The sequence below is a fragment of the Carcharodon carcharias genome, chromosome 6, assembly GCF_017639515.1.
Source record: "Carcharodon carcharias isolate sCarCar2 chromosome 6, sCarCar2.pri, whole genome shotgun sequence".
Lineage (NCBI taxonomy): Eukaryota > Metazoa > Chordata > Chondrichthyes > Lamniformes > Lamnidae > Carcharodon > Carcharodon carcharias.
In genome coordinates, this window is record NC_054472.1 from 140,245,835 (window position 1) to 140,266,145 (window position 20,311).

Below are 20,311 nucleotides of genomic sequence, written 5' to 3' on the forward strand. Positions count from 1 at the left end.
CACTTGTGCAAGAAACCATGGTGCAAAAGGAGAACATTTAGTCCATCATGCACATGCCAACTTGCTGAAAGAGCTATCCACTTAGTTCCTCTCCTCAACCCATCAATTTTTCCCCAACCATTTGTGCACTTCCTTTTAAAAGCGGTTAAGGATTCTGCTTCTGTTATTGTTTCTGTTTATGTATTTTCATCCCCTAACAATCCATTAGGATATAATGCACTTGCCATCCTTTCCTTATGTACTGCCCAGATGCACTCCACTAACACTTCTTAGAAACTCATCAATGATTTTCATTCCAAATACAGAAACACCTGGAAAAACTCAGCAGGTCTGGCAGCATCGGCGGAGAAGAGCAAAGTTGACGTTTTGAGTCCTCATGTCCCTTCAACAGAACTAAGTAAAAATAGGAGAGGGGTGAAATATAAGCTTGTGTGTGTGTGGGTGTTTGGGGGGGGGCGGGGAGGTGGTAGGTGAGAGATGGCGGCGCTTGAACATCTTCCCTTATAGCCTTTTGTGCATCAATGTCTAGTTATGCTTTATAATACTTCCCCCACCCCCTTAAACCAGCTTATATTTCACCCCTCTCCTATTTTTACTTAGTTCTGTTGAAGGGTCATGAGGACTCGAAACGTCAACTTTGCTCTTCTCTGCTGATGTTGCCAGACCTGCTGAGTTTTTCTAGGTATTTCTGTTTTTGTTTTGGATTTCCAGCATCCGCAGTTTTTTTGTTATCTCAATGATTTTCATTCCTTGTGATGTAACTGCCTTGCCTTGTTATGTCCCTCTGCCTTGCAATAAAGTACATACTTAGGTTATATAGTGCCCAGGTAATATAGACTGCAGTTTTTTAATGGTTTTATTCACCGTAAGATCAATTATATTCGATAAAATGCTGTTTTTTTTTATCTCCAAGCCAAATGTTAGCTTGATGTAAAACTACCATGTAATTTGTGTCTTTCTCCCTTACAGAAAACAAGATGGTGGACCGTTTAGCAAATAGTGAGGCAAATGCTCGACGCATTGGCATGGTTGAGAGTTGTTTTGGAGCAGCTGGCCAACCTCTGACTATTCCTGGTCGAGTACTCATAGGTGAGGGAGTTCTTACAAAGCTCTGTCGAAAGAAGCCGAAAGCCAGGCAGTTTTTCTTGTTCAACGACATCCTTGTTTATGGTAATATTGTGATCCAAAAAAAAAAGTACAACAAGCAGCATATAATTCCATTGGAGAACGTTACAATTGATTCTATTGAAGATGATGGTGAGTTGCGTAATGGCTGGCTTATTAAGACTCCGACCAAATCCTTTGCTGTTTATGCTGCTACTGCCACTGAGAAATCTGAGTGGATGAATCATATTAACAAGTGTGTCACTGATTTGTTGTCAAAAAGTGGGAAAGTACCCAGTAATGAGCATGCTGCCGTTTGGGTGCCTGATTCAGAAGCGAATATATGCATGCGTTGTCAGAAAGTCAAATTCACACCAGTCAGCCGTCGACATCACTGCCGAAAATGTGGATTTGTTGTGTGCGGGCCTTGTTCAGACAAACGGTTCCTTCTTCCCAGCCAGTCCTCCAAACCAGTACGTGTGTGCTCCTTCTGCTATGATCTGCTCTCTACTGGCCAGCTGACTGCAACTCTGCCAAATCGCTCTGAGTTTTACCGTGGCTCTCTCCAGTCCCCTAGAAATTTATCTGATGAAGATGATGATGATGACAGCAGTGATTAAAAAATGAGATGTCAGCTTTGATATTTAAATAATTGGAGTAAAACTTCAAATGAACAGCTTTTGAGGTGTATTAACTTCAGATAAACTTCCTCCTGTGACAATTAGCCATAAACTATACCTGCAAACCTTAATACAAAACTTGTGCCTAAATGTTGGATATACTAATGGTTTCTACTCTATACCTTCTGCTGGAATACAATGCTTACTGAAAAATATCATTCTTGGCCATTTGCAACCATGATCAATTTTAGTTACTTGATTTACTTCCTGGCTGCACAAAAAATAAATAAATCTATTGCTCTTCGCCTACATTATTTTGTATGATTTCCCAAATATTTAAAATCAAAAATCTCCTTTAATTGAAAAATGTTAATATTATGAAAAGGACTTTGGAAACTGCAATGTTGGTTTGAAGGGGAAACCTGAATACTCAGATTTAGCCAGGTAAACACTTAGATACACTTGACTGTCAAATATCAATATTGGCCAGATTGAAAAAGAATGTTGAAGCTTTTTGTTTGACAGGACTAAAATGGTTTTATTTTGCATCAGAACTAAGTGACTGAAAAGTCAAATTTAATACTGCACATCTAGATTGGGACCTTAATGAGGAAAATGATTTATGTGGAAAAATCACAGACTTTCCACAATCTGCTGTTTTCCCCAAATATCTTGTTTAATTTCAAACAGTGAAGCCACATTTTGTGGAGCTCTTCCACAGGTGGCCTGTTTAGTAAAAAGTCTGAAACCATTCTGTAAAATGGAGAATGTCATTAAATCAAGATTGTTGTGGGGAATGCTGATTTTCTTCTTACAGATTAAACGTCACTTAACATATATTTGTAGAGAAATGTCCCTGATTGTGCAGCAAAGTTTTTAATTAATGCTTTTCATGGATAGAATTTGAGTGCAATTCAAATGCCAGTTCACATCAACAAGGTCACTCCACCTCTCTCTCTCTCTTCTCCACCCCCGCCCCGCCCAACCAACCACATCAACCTCCTCACCAAATTCTTACATCCTTGGGATAGGAGCTGAGACTTGTTGGCTAGAGATTGACATTATCTTGGCATTTATCAAAAGCAAATGCTGCAGATGCAGGAAATCTGAAATAAAAACATAATGCTGGAAATACACAGCATGTCAGGCAACATCTGTGGAGAGAAATAATTAACGTTCCAAGTTGACCTTTCATCAGAAGTCTTTTGCTACTATGTTTAATTGTGTGTCTTGCCCTATTGCATGGCTCTCAACAGTGCTCATGCTCTGTTTATATTGTAATACTCAAGATAATTACATTTAAAATTAATCAGCATAATCCAAAGCAGTTTGGCTGTGATTTTCAAATTACCAGAGCAAGCAAATATGAATTAATTTTACGCCATTGACTTCTATGGAATTAACACCATTACGTCATTATACTAACTGACTGGAAAACAGCATTGGAGAAACTGTAGAATCATTGATTGCTCCCGTGATCAAGAACAAACCATTTGTCAATATATGGCCAATACCGTCTTTGCTGCCAATTGGAAACTGAATTATAAGAAAGATTTGGAGTACTCTGATTTCCAATTACCAGCATGATGATGGCAGCATTCTTGAACTAGTGGGACCTATTCCAACCTTCATAGGTTGGAAGACATATATGTGAAGCATTCATAGTAGAACTGAAACAAGACCAAATATCATGTTATGATTTTCTGCGACATAATTTGTCAAAACATGGCATTTTAAAAAAACGTAGCACAAGTCTGTTTAGTTACTGAAATGCTTATTTAGTTGGATTAAACTAGTGGTGATTTTGAAAGCCCCAAGGGTTGTGCTTAAAATATTGAGCTAAAAGATCATGAACTGAAACCTGGCATTCAGGTATTAGTTTAATATTCCCTAAGCAGTGAATAGACTTAATTAGCTGACAATGTTTAACCAATTCACGCATGTAAGCAAGTTGACTGTGGAGAGAAAGAGGTAAACTGGAAATGTGAATTTCCTTAGACCAGGTAGTGCCTTGACATGCCAAGTGTTTCAAGGAAAACAAGCCCTTTGTACACTGTTATATAGGGAGCTTTATTACTAACTAGGTATTGTGTAAATATTTGGTAACGAGCTTAATCCTGTACAAAACTTGTCTTTCGCTTTCCCTTTTGTAAACAAGAATTAATTAGACTATTTTAAAAACCTAAATGAAACCTATTGAATGGTATCCTAACATTTGCATCACCAGTTGTGGAATAGGATGTAGGTTTGTGGTGAATATATTGTGATAGAAATACTCAACCTTTGCTAGCTTATGCATTTTTTAAAACATCTATTTGCAACATTAGTCTAATGATGTGAAACATTTATAATAGCAAACCACAATAGAGTTAGTGCTCCATTATTCGCCAAATGCCTATTTGAAGAAAACTAAAGCTGTCTTTAGATGCTGTGTTTTGATGTCCAGCGCCCTTGGATGAACAGTCATTGTCATCTACTGTGATACTGTGGTTCACTTTGTGGTAACAACAAAGATGTCACAAGTCGCATTAGATCTGTTCAGATCTTATCATCCTTACACCCACAGCTTTGACCAAACTCAGTTGCTGTTTCACATTTCTGGCTCACTGATAAACTGCTCTGTTTATACTGAAGCTCAGTATAAACTGGGTTGATGGGCAGTATTATGGATTTCAAGCTGCTATAAAAACCTGTATTTCAAACTGAGGTATTGAGAAGAAAAAAAAACCCAAGTATAACACTTGGCAAAATCCAAATTTTAAATGTGTGCAACATTTTTGCTGGAAGACGAACTCTCCTAAATTGGTGGTTCTTTTTCATAGGAGTGGCTTTAGTTCCTTTGTGTTCCTTTATAATATTCAAGGGATATTGCCTCAGATGTTTTTACTGGAGTGTTTTTTTTTCCTGGTTGATAGTAAATAGGCAGTAGTATGAAATACATTTATAGTATTTAATACTTTTATTGCTTAAATTCTCTGTTTGACCTATTCTCACTTCCCTCTATTTTATCAGTAGTGGCGTAATGAAATGTTTTTTTAGAAGTAGCAGGAACTATAACTTTTTTCCTCCACTTTGACACCTACATGAATGCATACCCAGTGTTAATGAAAAGGATTGAGTTCCATTCGGCTGATTCTCCTAATTATCTTGCTGTATTTGAATGTACAGGTGCCTCAAATTGTGCTAATATGCTTGTGATTGGGTGAACTGTGACTAAACAGCTGTGGGAATTTTTTTTTAAAGTATTGATCCAGTGACCAAATCTGTTAAAACCAACTGAGCTGAGCCCTCATCCCCATCTTACTAAATTGAGAAATGCACTTATGATAAAGGACTTTTAAGTTCATGTTCTGACTTCCTGCAACACTTTTTTCTTCGGTTTCAACATTGCGAATCAACTAGATTTTTGATGGAGCTGTTGCACTTGAGTACTTAATGTACTGAATGTCATTCTGTGGCATGACTGCATGAGGTCACTGGGGCAGCTGACATTTTTAAAGATTGCACTGATTTAGCATCCTGAGAAACAATTTTTTTTGGCTAATTTTCAGTTGCTTATCAGCTGAATTTCGTGGAGTATCTGGAAAATATGTAGTACAATTTTCTGTGGCCTTTCTCATACATTCAGCTGTTGAAGTGGAGAAAAAAAAGCAAGTTTACACTTAAGATTAATTAACTTTCATTTTCTGTACACCACATCCTATTGGTGAGCTATCCTAGAAAGCCATGTTACTTCCAGCTATATTAAGCAATTGCTAAAGTTTAATGGAATGAAATTGAGATGATTAAAACCGATGTTCGAAAATCTTATTTTCTTAAGTTGTCTTTCTCAGGAGAAATCAGTGTACAAAGGGTACATAAAGTTAGATTTACAAAATCAGCTTGGTTACTGCCCTGTCTTTTGGCTTGCATTTTACAGGTGTTCTGTAATAGAAAGAAATAACTTTTTTGCTTTACAGTTCTTTAGTCAAGCTGTACCATTTTTGTATAATGTACCTTTTCAAATTTGGCACTTTATTTTGCTGACAATGTATGTCGCTTCATTAAGAATACTCCAAAAAATTATAAATGAGATATTAACCTCTTCATTTAATTTTCCCTTGCATATGTAGAAGCTTGCACTATACTGCGCTAAGTTGGAAGGTGTCAGTGAAATGTTTGAACTCTTCAACACAATGAAATGTTAATTATCTGCAGTTAATGATTATGGTGTTTTTGCAAGTTATTGCTTTTGAATTGTATATGTTGGTGTAGAATTCCTTCAGTTATTCATCTTCTAAAACTCAGATGTAGGTTTTTTTTGGTGTTGACTTAATGTGTAAACTCTTCAATCTTTTTGAAAGGGCTCAGTACTTTGTAACAGATGTATTTTGTTATGCAAATATATGTTGCATTGCTTGCCTAAAATACTTTTAGTGGATATCTGACACTAATAACAAGTTATAAAATGATGATTTAGGGCAGAATGTAATAAACTACAACTGAAATTGTGTTTAAAAAAAATAAACTGAGCTGTTTTGTTCAGATTTTGGTGCATATTTAATCTAAGATGTCAGCATTTCAAGGTATGCAGTTCCTGTGACTATTAAAGCTATTTCCTTGCAATCTGGCCATTTTCTATTCTGTAGGAAAGTGGGTACCTGCACGAAATGTGCATAGCTTGCCAGACCACATTTTTTGTAACTTTTTTGGGAGGCATGTGAAAAATGTCTCAGTTTTGAATTGTCTTCAAAAAAACTTTATCCCATATTAAGGGATAATAAAATTGTCATCTAAATGCAAACTGATCACCGTACTGTCTACTGGACTTCAGTGTATTGCTTTAAAACAGTGAAACATTTGTCATTCTATTTTGACTCTCAAGTGCAAAGCCATTTGGATTTCACCAGAACATGCCTTAATCTAATGGGTTTAATTTGCTCTGTTCAGTCATCACATCTGTGCTCTGTAGTGAAGTAGTAAAGACTTGAAAGGCATGTAAATGCTGCCTGATCTACTGAGTATTACCAGCAATTTTTGTTATTTCAGATCTGTGACATTTGCATAGTGCCTTTAACAGAAAACTTCTTATGTACTTCATAGAGAAAAAAAGCATTACACTGCTTAGAATTTTAGGTTTCTGAAACATTTTGAACTATTCCTAAAATTCTAAGCAGTGTAATGCTTTTCTTTCTCTATGAAGTACATCAGAAGTGTTCTGTTAAAGGCACTATGCAAATGTCACAGATCTGAAATAACAAAAATTGCTGGTAATACTCAGTAGATCAGGCAGCATTTACGGCATGAGTTTACTTGCCTTTTTAATGCTGACATTTTTAAGACCGATATGAAATCACTAAGTTGGTCCTGTTTACACTGACCACAAATTTGGAAAGGTAATATTGCATACCAAAATACATAATTGGCTTGGAAATAAGCCACAATCAGTGTAAATCAAGGCACAAAATTTCTCATGTAAGACAGAAGCTTACGCTATCAATAGTACTGGTATTAAAATGTTCTTCCTTGGCTTCACAAATTTGATATTTAAGTACACATTTTACATGCTTTGTGTATTCTCTTTGGAAAAATTAAAAAATGCAAAAACTTTGACTAAGCCTACAATAAAACTTTTAGGACATAATGAAATTGGTATGTTTTGGTGGCTTCAAACATATCTTCCATTTTTTGAGCTTCGCATAATACTTTTTGGATGTCACCTGCAAGCAGAAAAAGAAAAATCCTCAAGGATTTGGATTTAAAGTGCCAGTACAAACATGGTAAACTAAAAAAACTTTTGGCAAGATCGATTTTGGATTTGTACCAGATTTCAAACAAACCAGTTGAATGGTCAAAAAGACCTTGCATCCAATTTTCTTTGATACCTTGTATGTCATTTTTGTCAACGGAAAATCTCTAGCTTAGGTAATCATGTCCTGCTGCTGTTAGAAGAAGTGGGACTTTGGAAAAGGTATTTTGCTGGCTCGCAAGATGCCTCTTGATGAAGAAAAATGGCTGCTGCTGTTGTGTCCACTCTATTGACATGGCAAGTCCTGACTAAAATGAATCATTAAACATGGATTCGGTACTTATTGCACATGGAGTTTTGTGGCCAACTAGTGCTTCTGGATAAAGAGATTGGTTTTGGTTGCAAAGGAAACAGTCATATATTGGGCTTAAACTGGAAACAGATATGTAAGTTTTACATAGCACATGTTTAGTTTACAGTTATCGGAATTGCTGGTAGAAGCAATGTCTCTGGTATAGGAATTATAGGAAGCATGTGATTGCACTGGAAGGGATGCAGAGGAGTTTCACCAAGATGTTGCCTGGGATGAAACATTTATGAAGAGAGATTGGATAGACTTGGGTTGTTTTCGTTGGAGCAGAGAAGACTGAGGGGCGACCTGATTGAGGTGTGCAAAATTATGAGAAGGGTGGATGGGGAGCAGCTGTTCCCCTTAGTTGAAGGGTCAGTCACGAGGGGACACAAGTTCAAGGTGAGGGGCAGGAGGTTTAAGGGGGATGTGAGGAATAACTTTTTTACCCAGAAGGTGGTGACAGTCTGGAATGTGCTGCCTGGGAGGGTGGTGGAGGCGGGTTGCCTCACATGCTTTAAAATGTACCTAGATGAACACTTGGCACGTCATAACATTCAAGGCTATGGGCCAAGTGCTGGTAAATGGGATTAGGTAGGTACGTCAGGTGTTTCTCACATGTCAGTGCAGACTCGATGGGCCGACGAGCCTCCTCTTCTGCACTGTGTAATTCCGTGATAGCACTTGTGTTCTCTAGTTGCAATTTTTAAAAAAAAAATCTCAATTTAACTCTCAAAACTATTTTTGTCAGCTATAATCCTTTTAAAAGTTTAAAATGTTCTCCCACTTTACTCCCTCTTCCATTCCTGTAAGCATGAACTCCAAGGGGGAACAATTCCTCTAGTATTCCACCCAAGCTGGATATGTGCAAAGACGGTGAGTATTGGCAGGCTTTTTGATCATTGGTGCATCACCGTCAGCTTGTCCATGGGCAAACCTGACATTCACACAATTAAATGATTTCCAGAGATGTAGCGTAGATTTGGATTAGATGATTTTTCAGTGAGAATAACCTAAGATTTTGGTTTGGTTTTTTTCCACTTGTCAGTGTCATCATCATCCAGGTTATATGCAGAATAAAACATTATCTGCACTTCTCCAATGGCTTTTAAGCTCAACTTTGCATGAATGACCCCACAGTTGCAGGAAGGTTGCCATTCTCACATTTTTCATTCTTTTGGCATGAGTAAGCCTGCAAGTTTATTACCAAAACTTGGGAAATTTTGAGTTGCACTTTTGAGCTGGGTTGAGACTACATACATGATCACCAAGAACATTAAAGCTGTCTGGAAGAGGAGGATTTTTTGGTCAGATGGATTTTTATTACATGTGAGTAATGGTACTCTTTAGTTGTTGCTAGGCTGCAGAATGACTAATATATGAGCACTACTTGGATTAACATTTTCAATCTGGGAGCATGACTGCTATTTTGCTAACAGTTTCAAGGGCAAGCTATGAATTATTCAGTTGCAGTTAATCTGCTCTTAGAACAGATGTATGATCATGGAATAGTTGCATGATGGGGGTCATTGTGCTTGCCATTCCAATTGAGTTAATTAATTAGAGCACCTTAAAAGTTCGAGTTAGGTTTCACAGTTGCTGTCAACCATATAATACCTTGTCCAAGGAGCATTCACGGGAGACGGTGCTGTGGTGGTAATGTCACGGCTAGTAATCCAGAGGCCCAGGCCAATTGAGTTATTAAATGATTTTCATTCAATTTTGAGAATTATCTTAACTTATTTTTACCCCTTTACTCCTATGTATTCATGCACTAATTCCTTGAGAATGGCAGGGCACGTGCTCAGACCGCCACCAAAATAGCTCCACAGCTAACCTCTGGAAGTGTGGGCTGGGATGTCTAGTCATATTTTTCCCTTCCTTTTTTTGGGAGGATCTAAGTACATAGTTTTGCTTGGCTTCTTTAACCACCATTTAGTTGAAATTAAGAACTTGGCCATGTGGTGACTCATGGGGAATGAGCCTGCATCCTATTACTTTGTGCACAACATGTTGACGCTATGATCCAGATCACCATCACTGCACCAAGTTGTATTTTTGTGAAGTATGCATTTAAGGTTCAGTTTGTCTGCTTGGAAAAAAGTTGCATCATTTTAAACAATATTAATGCCTGTCAAACTTAATTTAGAAAATGTTTTGATTCTTTAACTCAAGGAACTAAATAGCTCTAACTTTTTAAAATTTCAACACCTCAGTGTGAATTTCATTTTGCCCTGCTGTTGAATTAATGCCTCTAGCTTTCAATAATGAAGTGGATTTTGTGCATAATTGTATAATCATCCATATTACAACAAACTGCTAAGGTATAAATAGTGTCCAAGACTCTTCAGGAAAAAGAATTATGTGATTCTGTGAAGGTTTTCAGTCAATGTACAGCATTAAAAACAACTTGTACTTAATGTTGCAAGGCACTTTGCAAAAAGGAAATGGATATCTAAGAAGCAAGAGGTTAGAAGGGTGATGGTTGAAGACATATGCTTTGAAGTTCTTTGTGGGAAGCCTTGGCGAGTGAGTTTAAAAGTAGAACCAAGACTGCTGAATGCAATACTGCTAATAGTTAAGTACAAAAGGCTGGAATCAGGAACTAAGCCTTTGGAAAGGAATATATGGCTGGAGGCACTTGCAAAGATAATGTGGAGTTGTGTCATTGAGAAATTTAATGACAGTGATTTTATATTTGGGTATGCTGCGTGATGACGAGTGAATGCGGGTGAGCAAAGGTGAGGGTCATGATGAATAGGACTTGGTAAGTGTTGGCTCATGTAGCGTTTTGGTCAAGTTGGAATTTATGTGGTTGGGTGTGCAGGGAAGGGGTAAAGAAAAGCTCTCAGGCAAAATATTAGTTCAATCCGGAAGTAACACAGGATATACAGTGAGGTTCAGTAATGTCAATAAGTAATGCAAGATTGCAAAGGAAGCTGTTAGGAAATAGTTTAAGTAAGTTATATTTGTATTTGTGGGTTTTAGGAATGAGTTTTAGCTTTAAAGTTTATATTTAATTTACGTTTCTGTATCTATGTTAAAGGTCAAATGGAGTTTTAGTTTCACTTTAAAAAAAAAAAGATGCTTTTGTTTCTAATGAGTTTCACAAACCCTAAAGAGAATGTAATCATACAAGTGTAGAAGGATTGGACTGTTGCCTAGCAACAGGGGCCCATAGAGACAGGTCCCTCCCACAGACACTCACCCAAGAAGAGAAACAGCAGTTGTTTTGGAAGCTGTCTGAGTGTGGTTGGCTCTGAAAGTTGCTGCCAGGAGACCCTGGAGCAAAGGGGGCAGATAGCCAGTCCCAAGGTAAAGAAAAACTCCCAGAAATCCAGGGGAATGGAAGAGGGGATAGCTCAAAGAAGGCTTTCCAGTCAAAGGAAGGACAGGAACCTGGGGAAAGGTCCTGTTAAGAGTGAGGGACAGAGAGAGAGGCTCCATGCTTCGGATTTAAAGAGACAAAAGCTGCAGAAAACAGATTTAAAGCAAGAATAGCTTGCAAGAGGCAAGAAGGTCCAAAGAGACAACTGAAGGTTTGTAATTCTTGCTACAGGCATGTGAAGCAGTGGTGTACTGTTGACTGCTGAGTCAGTGAGAGAGAGCACGTGGAAGACAGCTTGAGTGCATGTGGTAAACCAGGGAAGAGGAACATCAGAAGAAGAATTTGAAACCCTGGAGGTGAATCCTTGCGGGAAGCGCTAGAGAGAAAGTGTCGGTTTGGGAGAAGATTCCAAGGGGAGGCCTTGGAGAGTGAAGATTGGAATCCCTCGTGTGAAGGATGGAATTCAGTGAGACTGGTTGGTTCACGGTGTGACAAGTGCCTGGGGGAGTTGAGAGATTCATAGCATCTGGTTGAGGTGGCATCTGTCACTTGATTTCAGTGTAGCATGCACACTGGGACGCAGGGTGCCATAGATTTTACATGGACTGTGTACTTACTGTGAACATTAGAGTATAAGATAGCTTTTGTAACTTGTTATTCTTACAAATCTATATATCTGTAAATGTATAGTTGTGGGTGAAGGAATATTGTAATATAGCTCATTTGTTCTTGTTGAATAAATTTTTTTTGATGAAGTTTCATCAGCTGACCCCTGTTACTCTGTTCAGTAGCCACTCTCCATGCATCTAAACAAAAATAAAAGTTAGGATCTATCAAGGTGGGTTCCACTGTGGGATCAGGCTTTTCGAGGGGTAACCTCAGCTGGGATTGTAACGGCTGTTGGGTCAATAGAAGAGTTGCCAGAGAGGGGATTACAGATGAGTTCATGATTGGACACATTGCCAAGGTGTGCAAAATTGGGTTCAGCCTGTGTGAGAAAAGAAAGGAAGGACTTGCAGTTATATAGCACCTTTATTGGCCTCCTGTCTTACAGACAGTGAAATAATTTGTGAAGTTTAGTCATTATTGTAATTTAGGAAATGTGGCAGCCAATTTGTGCGCAGCAATAAACAGCAATGAGACATTGGCCAGGTAATTTTTTTTGATAGTTAGTTGAGGGATATACGTTAGTCAGGAATTCTTCTTTGAAATGTGTTCTGGAGTTTTTTGCATCGACTTGTAGGGGCAGGGGGCTTCAGTTTAACTCTCATCCAAAAGAACTTTAACAGGGCAGCACTACCTCAGTACTGCACTGCAGTTACATGGCCAAGGGGGAGAATGACAAGGGAGTAGTTTGGTGTAACTGAAGATGGATTTGATTTCTTGAATTTTGAATTGTAAGGAGTTGTCTCATCTATGGGAAGATAATGACCAAAAAGCCTTGGAACATAGTATTGTAAAAGACCAGAAAAACCACTTGAGGTCCCCTTGGCTGGCGCCAGTATTTAGCAAATCTTCCACAAGATACCAACCACCATTTTGTTTTCCTCTAGATACTTATTGAACTCCCCCGTTTTTGCTGATACAGTGGGCTTCCAATGCCTCCCTTGGCAATAAATTTTATATTGCTACCCTCAAAAATAGTTCATTCTGAACTGTTTTCACCCAACTATTTAAGTTTAAATTTAGAATCTCTAGAATCTGTAACCGTTAAACATTTATCTGCTGTACAATCTTAAATACCTCAAGATTTAATTGAACAAATTGGAAGAATTTATATCCCATTTGATACAGATGTTGGTGCTAGGCAAAGGGAACTGACATATTTGGCCCATGCCTTCTCTTCACAAATGAAAACATTCACAGCTTCTGCATCTAGTTTCAATTAAGATGCAGAAGTCACAGCTATCAATTCAGTATACACTCGCCAACATCTTATCCCAGGGCAAGGCAATGGTTCTGGTTTTTAAGATGCAAAAAGTTATTGTTTAGATTATGCCTGAGACTTATTTGCAATACTGTCAATTTAAAATCCTGCGTTCAAAGATGGTGGTTGAGGGAACAATTAGGGATATTTAATGGGATGCTTGCAAGGCTAGCATTTGTTCCCATCCCTAATTACCCTTGAACTGGGTGGCTTGCTAGCTCATTTCAGAGTGTAGTTAAGAGTCAACCACATTGCTGTGGATCTGGAGTCACATATAGGCCAGACCATTTAAGGGTGGTAGATTGCCTTCCCTAAAAGACATTAGTGAACCAGATGGGTTTTTACAATAATCATTGATGGTTGTCATGGTCACCATTACTGATAACTAGCTTTCAATTCCAGATTTATGAATTGAATTTAAATTCCACCAACTTCCATATTGGATTTTGAACTGATGTTTTTTTTTCCTCATTCTTTCATGGGATGTGGGTATGACTGACGAAGCAAGCATTTGTTGCCCAACCCTAATCGCTCTTGAACTGAGGGGCTTGCAGGGCCATTTCAGATGGCAGTTAAGAGTCAACTACATTGCTGTGGTCCTGGAGTCACATCATGCCAGGCTGGGTAAAGATGGAAGATTTCCTTCCCCAAAGGACATCAGTGAACCAGCTGTGTTTTTACAACAATTGATGGTTTCATGGTCTCTGAGACTAACTTTCAACTCCAGGTTTTATTAACTGAATTGAAATTTCACCAGCTGCCGTTGTAGGATTCGAGCACACATCCCCTGGGCATTAGCCTGGGCCTCTGGATTACTAGTCTAGTGACATTACCACTACACCACCATTTCAATAATTTGGACATGGGCTGTAAGTAATGAGAACAAATGTGTAGAGCTATGTTTTTAGAAGGGGGAAAGTTTTGAGGCAGGGAACCTAATCCAGCGTTTAAAATGCTGTGATGCATGATTGATGTAAATATAGCTGGGATATTTGGGTTGGATTGTGAGCATTGGCATAATTGAAACAAGAGTTATAATTTTCCTAAATAAAAACAACAAATGCTCAAAATACTTAGCGTATCGGGCACTATCTATGAAGTGAAGAACAATTAACGTTTCAGGTTGATGATCCTTCATCAGAACTGAAAGATGCTGGTGATGAGCAGCTTTCAATTGTAATGATATGACTGGTAGTATTTGCCAGGCTAACCAAATCCCAAAGGGAAACTTGGCTATATTATTACAATGATTTTGCAATTGTATTTATTACAAGAAGGTTTATGCACTGAAGTTAGAAGTAATGAGTCCACTACCACCTTTAGAGATTTTAAAGATTAAATTAAGACATAAAACAAAATAAAACTTACACATATAAGATTACAGTTACGCAGTTACATTTATTTTCATAACCGTTCTCTCAAAAATTCTACTTAACCAGACTCCCAACTACACACCCCTTTCACTTAACTGTCCAAATAGATTCCTAATCTATAAAACATCCAGCAATATTATCACAAGCACCCACTGTTGCTATCAGGGAGGTACTTCACAGCTTCTTTCTCCCCCTTACTCGACAATGGAATTCCAAAGGCTTTTAACAAAACCTTGATTACTGGAACAGCAAACTTCTTTAGAGTGGCTAGAGACTTTTCCAGAGGCCTGTTTCACACACTGCACCTTCCAAGATCTCTCTCAGCCACACCTCTCACAGTTTTCCATCTTTCATTAAATATATTTCCTCCATTTTGATCTATAAATCCCATTGTTTCAACCTTTCTTTGCAAGTTACTTTTCCCAAATATAAAAAATCTTCCATGTTGCCATTAGGCCCAGCACTTATGGGAAAAATAAACTTGCTAACTTTGCCTTATTTATCTTGCCAGTTGTAAGCATCTTATGTCCCTTTGAAAATCTCTCAAATTCTCAACTTACCTAAAAATGCAAATTCTATTCACACTGAATGTGCTGAGACTTTATTCTAGCTTACCCATCTCTATTTCAAATGCCTATTTTATGCCTAACCCCTTTTGATGATTCAAATCTTGCAGTTGGACTGTCTGCAGTTTAATTAAACTAGACACATACACACAAACTAACCTACATACACACAGCCCCCAGAAGCCTGTTTCAGTATCCCACAGTAATATGGAGGAAAAAAATATATTTCCTTTATATGATTAACTACAGAGCTAGAGAAAAGGAGAGCAGGGGAAGAACAAAAGGGAAAGATCTATCATGGTGGAGGGCAGGTGTGATAGTTACAAAATTCAGAGCTACTGATGTGACACACACATCAACTCCCTTTTGCCTTAAATAATCATCTGTATCAAATATATATGAATTCTCTAATCATTCAATGATTTTATCAATTCGAGTAGTTAGTGTGATTTCCCCTTTATTTTAAGAAAAGCTATGACTGACCCCAATTAGCCCATATCTATATCTATTCACTAATTTTGTTCTATAATGTGGGATCCAGAAAGTTATCCATAAGTGTGGTAAGACAAATTGGTCTATGATTTATTGGTTCTTCCATTTCCATGGTGGTGTAAATATTATACACCCAGTTCCATTTCCTGTGCCTTTTTTAGACCAATATTTTGCCTTAATCTCCAGGATTTAATACTTGTACCTTGTTCATCTTGAATGTCAATAGTTCCCACTATTGTTTGATCTGCCATTGTTTTCAACCAGTTAATTTGGGCTAGTTATCTTTTCATTCCCACCAAAATTAGCTAATTTCCAATCCAACATAAATTTTGTATTGAAAATGAACTAATTAATGTTGTGTTTCCAGTGATATGTTTCCTCCAGTTGACTTTCTTGGTCTGCTGCGTCACCCAGGGCAGGATTTTTCGGATGGTTTTCCCATCCTGCCGAATGAAGAGTTGGCAGGGAAATGCATCCCTGCCAATCACAGCAACCCCACAGCTATTTAAGGCTCTGTGCAGTGTTGATTGACTGGAGACTGAATTTCTGCTAATCTGATTGACCTTCAACTCTGTAGTCCCAGCAGTGGCCAGGACTGGGACTACAAGCAGGCCCCAGATTCTAAGTCCCGGAGTCGAGAGGCCAGTTAAGTGTTGGGATGCAGAGTAGAGGGAGCACCTGGGGTGGGGTTTCCCGATGTGGAAAGGGGTCTCTTGAGACGCCATCCCTTCATGCCTGAGGCCCGAGCAGGGTGACCTGCTGAGCTTCCGCCAGCCTCAGGCACTTTGGGGTGCCCTATCCAGTTGCTTTGCTTGCATAGTGTGTCGTAGTCTGAGGATATATGCGCATGCTATCCAGTTGAACTGAGTTCATTTTCCTTTTTTATTTTCACATTTGAACATTTTACATGGTTTGATATTGGTGCACAACTGATTGAAAGGGAGCAGCAAAGGTTTCTGTTCATAGTTCCTTTGTGTTATGGTGAGTCTGGTGAAATACAATAATATGCTACATATACTCAGTATGTGGTATCTATGGCATTATTTGAAGAGAGATGAGACGAGTTAATGGGAAAAGGATCTTGCACCTTTAAATACCAGTGATCTCTCCTTTTTCAGTTTATGGTCAAATGTAGGAACATAGGACTTAGGAGTAGGCCATTTGGCCCTTTGAGCAGGCACTGCCATTCAATAGGGCCATAGCTGATCCAGTTGTGGTACTTTCCTGTCTGTCCTCCACCCCTCTCCATAACCCTTGGCTCCCTTTTCCTTAAAGATCTATCTAACTTGGTCTTGAATAAATTCAATGACCCAGACTCCACTGCTTTCTCGGGAAGAGAATTCCACAGACTAATGACCCTCAGAGAAAAGAATTCTCCTCATTTCCAGCTTAAAAGGGAGACCTGTTATTCTTAAACTATGCCCCCTAGTCTTCCCCAAAAGAAGAAACAACCTCCTGGTATCCACTCACTCAAGTCCCCTCAGATTCTTATATATTTCAATTAGACCATCTCTCATTCTTCTAAACTCCAAAGGGTACAGGCCCTGGGGAGAGAAATTTGTTTTCTTAGTGCTGCTTCTAGTGGTTTTATGCATCCTTTTAGCCTTCATTCACCAGGGCAGGCTGGCTGATTTTCTTCTTTGATATCATTGAAGGAAATTACCCGCACCACATGGTCTGTAACTCAGTACCCTGTTGAATATACATAAGTCTGCATTATGAGCGAAGTTCTACCCCACCAGTGTCCTTCAAAAAATAAATTCTGGGGTCTACCTGTACATGCTATGTTTCTACAATGCAATGTCTCGCTGACTCTAATTCCTTCAACAAATGCTAGAAAGCAGCTCACTGCCTTAGTCCAACTAGAGATGGGCATTATCCACATCCTGACAGCAAATATGTGTATTATGAAGCCCATTTAATAGTCTATATTACACTTTTTAATACACTGTTGTATGTGAATAGTTCTTATGAGGCTTCTAATATGCATTTAACAAAAAGATACACCCTTAAGGGCAAAGCAAAATAGTTTGAGATTAAGGCATGGGAAAAAAATAGTTACCAAACCATTAGCTCTCTTGCAAATTGTGCAAAAAATACTTTGTGTACAAGCTGGTAAAAGAAGTGCAAATATACCTAAAGTAACTTAGTTTATAAGTAAGCAAAGATTTCCATGACATGAAAGATGACCACTTTGACACTGAATGTCCTTATAGCACTGTGCAGCAGCCCCCCAAATTTGAGGAAGTATTTGGAAAGACAGCAATTTGGAAAGACAGAAATGCTTGCCTAGCGAAAAGTCAAAACTGCAGAAGGCACAGGAATTCAGTAAATGTGACATGATAAAATCTTATTTATAGTCATTTACTGACAATATAGAACCATTGAGGCTTACAGCACACAAGTGGACCATTCAGTCAGTTGTTTGCTAGTGCAAGCTAGCACTTTATCATGCCTTGCTGTCCCCCAAAGCCTTGAATTTTCCTCTGCTTTATACAATTTCCCCATAAAAGCTATAGAGAGAGAATTTCCACTTGAGGCACAATTTTCCAATTATGCCCAAAGTTGCACAGTTTGGGTTATAGTTTACGTTTCCAATAAAATTCATTTGCATAATTACAAAGATAAATATTTTGAGTGAACCAGAGCAATAAGCCACCATAATAGAATGTAATTGCTTTATTTCCTTTCCATTAAAACACATACCATGATTTTTGTTTTAAGATTGGGAGCCTCGTAGTTTGTGTAATACAAAATTATTAAAAAGTATAAAATATATTTTATTGATATCTCAAAATTTAGCGAGTTTGGCATGGATGGTCCTCAAAGCATGCTGAACCAAATTTCAATGTTTGTCTCCACATGAGCTGGTCAGCTGTAGTTTTCCTAGGTGAGTTGACCTGCAATGTAGAAGTTTGTAAGACGTGCTCTTAGAGTGTCTTTAAGAACATAAGTAAGAGCAGGACTAGACTATATGGCCCATCAAGCCTTCTCCACCATTCAATCCAATCATGGCTGATCTTCAGCTTCAACTCTTCTTTTCCATCCACTCCCCATATATCTTGATTCTCTGAAAGACCAAAAATTTGTCTATCGCAACCTTCATTATACTCAACCATCTGCAACCCTCTGGGTCCAGAATTCCAAAGATTCACAACCCTTCAAGTGAAATAATTTCTCATCTCAATCCTAAATGATTGGCCCTTTATCTTAAGACTGTGCCCCCATGTTTAAGGTTCCCCAGGCAAGGGAAACAACCTCATTGTCTACCTTGTCAAGCCCCTTCAGAATCATGTATGTTTTAGTGAGATCACCTCTCATTACTCCAGAGACTACAGGTCCAATTTACTCAGCCTTTCATCATAGACAACCTTTTCATCCCAGGAGCCCCTTGAGTTAACCTTTGCTGTTCTGTCTCAGATGCAGTCATATCCTTCCTTCAATATGGAGACCAAAAGTGCCCACAATACATTAGGTGTGGTCTCACCGAAATCCTGTACAATTGTAACAAGACTTCCTCACACTTGTATTCCAATCCCCTTGCAATAAATGTGAACAAGCCATTTGCCTTCTCTGTTAGCTGTACCTGCATGCTAACTTCCTGCGTTCCTTGTATGAGTTCACCCAAATTCTTCTAAACATGAACATTTACAAGTTTTGCATCTTTTAAAAATCTTGCTTTTCTATCCTTACCAAAGTGAAAAAACTCTCATTTCTCCAAATTATAGTCCATCTGCAACCTTGTGGCCTATTCATTAACCTGTCTATACCTCTTTTCAATCTCTGTTCCCTTGCAGCTTGCATTCCCACCTAGTTTCCCCTGTCTGAAGAATCTTGAACATAGGGGCACAATCCCAGCAAACATCGATACATTAGTTTGGTAACAATCCAGAGATCATCACCTTTTGCTATTCTGCATTTACCTTGGACCCTAACTCCTCAAACTCTTTCAGCAGGCCATATCTCCCACATGGGTGATCACAGAATCCCCAAGCAGATTCTATGGGGAACTGTCTCAGGGCAAACACCATCAAGGTGGTCACTACAATCAATACAAGGGCTTTCATCTCTGTAGCTGCAACAATGAGCTTTGAAGGTTGTGATGCCAGCCCGGTGTCAGGATAGCGCACTGCTGGAGACATACTTGGAGTAGGAGGGAGATGATCCAATGGTCAGACCAATGAAATAGAGCGAGGAATTATGTTCTGCTGAGAGTGTTTGGTTGATTTCATTATTTTTATCAACTCTTCCATAGAAGGATGAAGAGACAGACTTTCTTTCTTGGGCAACTGAGAAAAAAAATGGAGAGGCAGTCAAGAAAATGAAAACGCCGTGGGAGGAGAGGCAGTTGGGAGTCTGAAAATGGCATGAGAGGGGAGGCATTCGGGAGATTGAAAACGGTGCGAGAAAGCAAATGGTGACATCACCGCCTTGAAGCAATTTAATTGGAGAAGGACTTAGCTCTTTGAGCATCTAGTAAGTGGTTAAGGTTTCCTCTGTTCCTAGGGTTTAAAATAGTATAGACACTGTACTTTTATAAGTTGATTGGCTGGTAAATGCATAGTGTTAGGGACAGTGTGTTAACAGCCAGCTTAGGACACAGGTGTTATAGTAGATTTACAAATCAAATAGAACTAAAACTTTATTTTAATTGCTTTAATTTTAAACACCTAAAATACATACTTGTGTCGTTAAGAGACGTGTAACTTTTAATTGTCATTGGTACTAGTATTTAATCACAGTAAATTGTAGCATACATAGGAATTACTCTAAGTTAATTAAGAAAGTAATTAAATTAAATAATGTAAGTGACAATGGTAGGAT

The 20,311-nt window shown here is 38.5% G+C and overlaps 1 protein-coding gene across 6 annotated transcripts in view; it reads left to right on the top strand.

The window, feature by feature from the left end:
• The window catches only part of plekhf2 (pleckstrin homology domain containing, family F (with FYVE domain) member 2), a 69,217-nt gene that overhangs the window by 44,600 nt on the left and 4,306 nt on the right, over positions 1-20,311 (top strand). For 4 of the 6 annotated variants that reach the window (XM_041189594.1, XM_041189595.1, XM_041189592.1 and 1 more), the window contains one exon: positions 970-6,248. In XM_041189594.1, the coding sequence (XP_041045528.1) occupies positions 978-1,724 (747 nt within the window). In that variant the 5' untranslated portion in view covers positions 970-977 and the 3' untranslated portion in view covers positions 1,725-6,248. Of the gene's footprint in view, positions 1-969; positions 6,249-19,742; positions 19,964-20,311 lie in introns of those variants that run through there. The other 2 variants (XR_005943302.1, XR_005943303.1) reach the window with 1 other exon arrangement.